The 7,934-nt window shown below is 38.9% G+C and overlaps 1 protein-coding gene across 1 annotated transcript; it reads left to right on the top strand.

The window, feature by feature from the left end:
• The first annotated feature begins 590 nt into the window (after window positions 1-590).
• On the top strand, window positions 591-2,147 carry LOC118749986. Its single transcript, XM_036484729.1, has one exon. It carries the CDS (start codon window positions 591-593, stop codon window positions 2,145-2,147), a length of 1,557 nt encoding a protein of 518 aa, XP_036340622.1.
• The last annotated feature ends 5,787 nt before the right edge of the window (window positions 2,148-7,934 follow it).

Consider the following 7,934-nt stretch of genomic DNA (forward strand, 5'->3'; position numbering starts at 1 on the left):
AGTACGCCGTTCCCAGATTCTACTTCGGCAATGGTAAGCTACAAAATTTACAGCTACACATCTTTGTTGACGCCAGCGAAGACGCCTTTGCCGCCGTCGCTTACTGGAGAGCGACCAACTGCCAGAACGAGGTGAGTGCCAGCTTCGTCTGCGCGAAAACTAAGTGCGCTCCTCTGAAACCGCTCACGGTACCGCGGCTAGAACTGCAAGCAGCCGTCTTGGGGGCCCGCCTAATGCAGACGATTCGTGAAGAACACTCCGTCGTCATAAATGACTGCCATCTTTGGACCGACTCGACAACGGTGATGAAGTGGATCCGCAGTGAGCACCGACGGTACAAGCCGTTTGTGCAGCACCGCGTGGCTGAAATATTGGCCGCCACAAACGCCTCGAACTGGAGGTGGATACCTACTGCAGAGAACGTAGCCGACGAAGCCACGCGTTTCAGCAGTGAAGCTGACTTCACCCCAACTGGCCGCTGGAGTCAGGGACCGACTTTTCTATGCCGAGAAGAAGGGTACTGGCCTAATGATGCAATCTTCGCCACTCATCATGACGTACACGACGAGGAGCTCCGACCTAAATACGCCATGGTCATCGTAAGTAATAATTTCATAGATTTCACACGCTTTTCCACATTCAACAGACTGGTGCGGACGACAGCTTGGGTTCTCCACTTTATCGGTCTTTGCCGCCATCGCAACTCAGCCGAGCGTCGCTATGGGCTGACAGCAGTTGACGTCGAAGCAGCGAAATTACTTTTATGCCGTCTAGTACAAAATGAGCATTTTGGTCCAGAGATTCAGCAACTTAAAGAAGGGCGAGATGTCGCACGCTACAGCTCACTACGCCAACTCTCGCCGTATATCGATGAGGAAGGTACTCTTCGCGTTCATGGACGCATTGATTCAGCCAGCTGGCTTCCAATGAGTACAAGACGCCCTATCATTTTGCCGCCTAAGCACGCTTTAACCAAGCTGGTCGTAGCTCACCACCACAAGCTGATGCGCCACCAGAACACCGAGGCTACAATTTGCGCCGTACGTCAAACATACTGGGTACCTCGACTACGTAGCCTGTTACGAAGCGTTATTTCCAGCTGTCAAGTGTGCCGCCTCAATAAAGCTGCCCCAGTCGCGCCACTAATGGGGCCTCTGCCAGTCGATAGGCTTACCGCGTACGTGAGGCCATTCAGTTACACGGGCCTGGACTACTTCGGGCCGCTCACAGTAACAGTTCGCCGAAGCACTGAAAAGAGATGGGTGGCGCTCTTCACCTGCCTCACTGTGCGTGCCGTCCACCTGGAACTAGCCCACGATCTGAGCACAGATTCGTGTATAATTGCAATCCGCAATTTTATCAATCGGCGCGGAGTACCAGTTCGAATAAGGTCCGACAACGGCAAGAACTTTGTCGGGGCAAACAATGAAGCTACGCGCTTCAATGAAGTTTTTGATTGTCAGCGCGTGCAGGATGAACTAACGCAAAGAGGCGTCGACTGGGTGTTCAACGCGCCCTTCAATCCTGCCGAAGGTGGTGCCTGGGAAAGGATGGTGCAGTCGGTCAAGCGAGTACTGCGTCACACGCTTAAAGAAGTAGCGCCCCGAGAACACACCCTCAATTGCTTCCTCATCGAGGCGGAAAACGTCATAAATTCGCGCCCACTAACGCATCTGCCTATCTCCGTTAACCAGGAGCAGCCGTTGACTCCGAACGACTTTCTGCTGGGAGCTCCTAACATAGCACCGACGCCGATCACCACAGAAGTCCTAGAGGGCACGTTCGTCTTGCGCCAACAGTGGCGCGTCGCGCGCCAATTAAGGGATCACTTCTGGAAGCGGTGGATATCCGAGTATCTGCCCACATTGACGCGGCGAGTTAAGTGGTGTGAGAAAACTACGCCGGTAAAGGAGGGCGATATAGTTTTTATTTGCGACCCTAACGTGCCGCGGAGGGAATGGTGTCGTGGCAAAGTGGAGCAACTGTATCCTGGACGCGATGGCGAAATCAGGCATGTAGATGTCCGAACCGCCGCCGGAATTAAACGGCGTGCTGTTTCCAAGCTTGCTATCTTGGACGTGGAAGACGGTGAATCGGACCGATTCACGGGGGCGGGGATGTCGCAGCACGCCCTTTCTACGGTATAATATCGACGCTTAAACATACATATGTACATATGTCTGCGCATCCCTATGTACATACATATGTACGAACATGAAGCCAAAGTACATACATGGATGCAGTTATTATATTTCTTCTTTGTATCCGTACTATTTGTTCGTGTAAAATTACCGCACTGCGTCATTCTTCTTTGCCTTTATATGCACATTCGCATGAGCTTTTGCAATTAACCGTTTGCGCATCGAGAACGATAGGTTTATGTAGTTCTGAGCGCGCATAATTGAAGCTGTTAGCCGTCGTCAAGCAAAGAAGAAGGACACACTGCGGTAAGTAGTAACATCATTTTGTTTCGCATTAAAATTTGTAAATTGTTAATTTCCACTTAGAAATAAACCAGCCTTTGCGCCAATCCAGCCCGATTAAGGTTAAATTCGCAAGCGTTTTTATTAACTGAGAACGACGGTTAACAATGAGGCTTTTTATTGATTCGAGTCAAAATGAATTTGAAAATATAGAGTTTTCTCTAAAACTACTTAATAATGATACTATAAACCTAAAACTGAACTTTAAACTAATGAAATGGACTCAAAGGGATCAAAATGGATTAAAAGAGGACGTAAACCCAAAAAAACTTCTCTTAATTGAAGAAGAACAGCAAAATGAAGAAAAATGGGAACGGAACAGCACTAAAGAAGTTTTATCCTCTTTTCATGCCCAACATTTCTTCAAAATGATAGATTACATCCACGGTTCCATATTTTCGTGTACATTTTTACACATTCCAAAAAATTACGCATTCAGGAGAATTTTTTAATCATTCGGAAGAATTTTCGACCTTAAAGTAAGGATAGTGTTTCTTTGATCCAGAGATGGATTTTGGTTTAGTGTAAATTCGATGGCTCGATAAATTTCGGTAACTCAGAAATGTAAAAACTTTGGATACCTTTATAAATTTTTACTTTTGACATCTCCACATTTTTCGAAAACTATCTAAACATTTTGATAACTCGTTACAATCTGCTAAGACGATTAAATTCGATAAGCAGTGATAAATCGATAAGCTTATATAACCTTGAAATTTCGATAAATCGATATATTTTGAAAGTTCCATAAACTTCGCTTCGTTGAACCAACCAATTTCAGTAGATCAATAATTATCGATAACTCTGTAAGTTGAAAGAACTCCATGCATTACGACACCTCGATATATTTCGTTAAGTCTATAAATAATGATAATTCAATAAATATCGATAACTTGATACATTTCTTTAACTTGACAAATTTTGTTAATCCCACACGTTTTTATAGCTCGATAACTATCCGTAAATTTGGGCAACTAAGTTTCTGTGTCTATAAATTTCGACAACTTAGTAAACATTGATCAGTTTGAATAATTCGATACGTTGCGATAACTTAATAAGCATGGATAAATTTCGATAATTATAAACTTCGATGATTCGATAAATTTCAGTAACCTTTATGGCTGATTTTATTTCGATTCCTATCGGAAAATTTCAACTCTGTTAACCTAATTCTTATGTATTTCTCATTACCTCCATTTTCGCCTTTATCTCAATTTTCGTCTTTATCTTCACTTTTGCCTTTTTTTGTCTTCATCGTTATCACTTGTTTCTTCATCTTAATATTTATCTTTATTTCAAAGTTTAATTTCAAATACGAAGTAAAACAAAATGCGAAACAGCTTAAATTAAACAGGTTGCAAAAACAACCATACACAAATATGGAAATTTTTAAACGACGATTTTCAAACAAATTCCAAACTATAAAAACTCTCCTCATCTACAGAAAATTACCTTTCCAACGGTGTTTTTGGTTTTGAAATCGCTAACTTTACTTTGGTCTTCATCTTTGTTTTTATCTTTCACATCGATAAAAATATCGATTATTTTGTCAATAGCAATATCGATTATTATATCGATAAGAATATCGAGTTTTATATCGATAACAATATCGATCTTCATCCTCACCCTTTTCTTCATATTTATCTTTATTTTTGCATATTCCTCTTCACCTTTACCTTAAAGTGTTTAAATTTACTTTGATCTTCGTTTTTGCCTGTACCTCTAGGCATCTTTGTTTTTGTTTTTATTCTCAAACCGCTAAACCGCTGAGAACCATTTCCATGTGCATTATTCACCTTTAATTTGACAATTTACTCCCAGCCAACCAACTGCCGCTAAAGAAGTTTCACTTCATAAATTCAAGAAATGTTCTTACCCTTTCAGTTACCCTAATTCTTATGTATCTGTCATTGTCTCCATTTTCGCCTTTATCTTCACTTCTGCCTTCTTTTTTTTGACTTCATCGTTATCATTTATTTCTTCATCTTCATATTTATGTTTATTTCAAAGCTTAATTTCAAATGTGTAGTGAAACCAAGGAATGAAACCGATTCAAAATAACGTTCCGGTTTGGGTTTCGGTTTTGCCAACTGTTTCGGTTTCGGTTTTGGTTTCGTTCTTCAAAATTTATTTCGGTTTCGTTCCGGTTTCGGTTTTTCACAGAAATTTTGTTGATATTGTTTAAATCACAATGTCTTAAACGTTGAGGAAAGAAAATCTAAAATTACAGTTCACTGTTAATATCAACCCTAGGTTCTTTCCCTAACAATCCGGACCGGATTTGGTAATTAGAGAATAAGAGAAACATTTTCTTTCAAAAATGGAGCAAAGTTCAGAAGTACGGAAACGCAAAAACCCACATTTCGTGCCCACAAGTCGAGAAACAGCTGATTCACGTTGTTCTTGTTTTTGTCACTTATACCATGTTGTGACCGACATCGGAAACATGTTTTCGTTGCTAAAACTGGTTTTCGACCTAAAACTTGTGTTTTCGTCCATATAAAATCTGTTAAACGAAAACCAGTTTTCGCTGAAAACTACTTGAAAACTCACTTTCCACTCATTCCAATCGGTGTCTTCACTAGTTTTTTTCGATTATTTATCGAAGTGGAAGTCATATTTTATCATCTTTAATACGCCATTTCGGATTTATTGTTAATTGCCTGGCCAAAGCAAAATAAGAATGAAAGTTAAAGGTTGTAAATGAAAAGAAAATGAAGGAAAAATGTTTTGGTTGTCGGTCAGAACATGGTATTAAATGCAAACACTTGGAAATTGAATTTTGGTTTCACAAATTTGATTTTAAGTACATAGATTGAAAACACATCAACAGGCCATTCACTTTTCCTTAAAAGCACCAAGTAAATGCAGGCAACATGTAAACACAATACAGCTGATATGCACTTTGACACTTTATCCATTTTTACTCGGAGAAAATTTCGGGCTGTTTCGGGCAGGAAGAAGAATACACTTACGATCGAATACGCTCGAATTTTCGCTCTCTATTACCCATTTTGTTGAGTACAGGCATGATTTCTGGGCTATTTTGGGCACACGCGGGATCTCGCATTGCGTACGGGAAAGAAACTACTTATATATAATTAATCGATTATCGATTCACAACAACAAAGTCATCAGCAGATTTTTGCGAAAAGTTACCTTGCCATACTTATTTACTACTTAACAAGAATTTTAGCAAAATGTTGCTGATTTTGGTTAAATAAATCATTTATTTCAAAGAAATTTTATTTATTATTTTTGTAAATTTCTGGAAACCGATTGAAACCTGTGATTGAAATGGTTTCGGTATCGTTCCTTTTCAGGTCAAGATAACGGTTACGGTTTCGGTTTCGGTTTTGAAAAACGAAACGGTTTTAAACGGTTACGGTTTCGGTTTGGGTTTCGGTTTCATTCCCTGAGTGAAACAACAGGCGAAACATGTCAAATTGAACATGTTGCAGCAACATAAATACACAATTTGAAAATGTTTAAACGACGGTTTTGGCCGTAATTTTCAACCAATTATGAAATCACAAAAACTCTGCTCATCTACGGAAAAATGCCTTTCCAACGGTGTTCTTGGTTCGGTTCGGTAGAATCGCCAAACGAACGGAGACAAAATTTATGTTAGCGTATTAATATATAGATTTCTTTGTGTTTCGTGTATCACTATGGGATTTTGTACATACAAGTTAATTCGATATTTTGAAAACGCTCACATGAAAAGCATCCCACCATGCAAAATATGAGAAATAGGCAACAATCGTCAATGGCAACAAATTGGCGACTCACCGATTTATTGCTGTGGTGACAAATCGGCAACATCACTCCGTTCATGTCAATTTTGAATAAAAAAGTTCTCAAAAATTCCGAATCTTATGAATATGGCGTCAATAGTATTGGCCAAAAGCATCTAAATTATGCCCAAGGACAAGATTGAAGAAATAGGAAGCCTTACAGCGAGAAAATTAATTATTTCCGATTGTAAGTTGCGATTTGGTATACAAAAAAAATAAATGAAGTATTAAAAAGAATAAAATTATTCCAAATATCGCCTGAAGCGATAAGAAAAGGACTCATTCAGGTAATAAGAAAACGACTCGCCCAGGCGTGTTGCCTTCGGCGGACGTTTTAGAGCGACCGGTAATAGGAAATCGATTCGATGGCAATGTTACCGGCAATAAATTTGTTTCCGAGGGCGACACGTTTTCTTATTGCCGGCAACACAAATTGTTTGGTGGGATGTTCTGTGAATTAAGCGGATATAGTTCGAAGCATCCCTTGAGTCAAGAATTGACATTTGGAATTAATTGTGTATTTACATTTCTAGCGAATTTCTAATTTGCGGAATTAAAAGAAATTTATTTAAAGGAAAATAAAGGGTGTGGTTTCAGCATTGACTTATCGAGAAAAACGATTTTTTAATTTGTGTGAATTATTGAAATAAAAATAAATAAAGTAAAAAGAAAATGCATGCGCAAAACGAAAAACAAAATTCAATAAGTGCTTTCTCTATGAGCGAGAGATATGTACATATCAATGAAATATACATTTGGAGTCATAAATGAGTCTTTAAGGAGTCCCATTTCGGAGCCTTTACGCTCATAATGAACTCATTTAAGAGCCCGAAATTAGTGTGGTTTCCTTCCTCCGAAGGTCGACTTATATGAGCTTAAATTCATACATCAAATGAACCTCCGAATGAGTCATATTGGACCCTTATTGGCTTCATAAACGGCTCATTTTGGACTCTTTTTAAAGCAATTTTTGGCCTCATATATGAATCGTTTCAGAGTTTTTTTGAGGCTCTTAAATGTGCTTTTAGTCCTCATAAATAACTTCATTCGGACTCTTATTTTATGTGGTCCTTTGAGCCATATTCGCCTTATTTTTCAACTCTTATTGAACTTCAAATACTATACACATGTATGTTATACATACCTCAGTTCACATAAACACTCAAACATACATTTAATAGCAGCAGCTGCAGCTAAATTTTGTACATTTTTTGTTTTCTAAATATTTTCAATTTCTGTATAAACAAATTTAGATATAAATTTCGAATCTTTATTGTTTTTATATAGCCACAAAGTGCTGGCTCCTAACTTCGATCATTTATAACTCCTAAAATATTCATATAAGAGTCACACATTTTTTGTTTTGAAGCTCATATTTCTTACCCACCTAGGACTCCTTTCAGTCTCATATATTCAGAATATGTTTGTCAGTATATGTTTTATAAACCAATAATAATAATCTAAATTATAATAAAACTGTAGATTGTTTGTCTGTTTGAACTCACTAATCTCCGGAACTACTCAATGGATTTTTATGGGGCTTTAACTGGTATATAGAGAGTGACCTAGGACGTAATCTAGGGTATAAAAAATGGGATCTGATAAGTAGGCGAGGCACCTCCCATAGGCGTAACATTTTTAATCAGCTATAACT

Source organism: Rhagoletis pomonella, unplaced genomic scaffold (assembly GCF_013731165.1).
Source record: "Rhagoletis pomonella isolate Grant_MI unplaced genomic scaffold, Rhpom_1.0 Rhpom_scaffold_00102, whole genome shotgun sequence".
Classification (NCBI taxonomy): domain Eukaryota; kingdom Metazoa; phylum Arthropoda; class Insecta; order Diptera; family Tephritidae; genus Rhagoletis; species Rhagoletis pomonella.

Bases quoted from the DNA above. Each gene is read 5' to 3' on its own strand.
- LOC118749986 (XM_036484729.1), top strand. From the start codon at position 591: ATGGTCATCGTAAGTAATAATTTCATAGATTTCACACGCTTTTCCACA.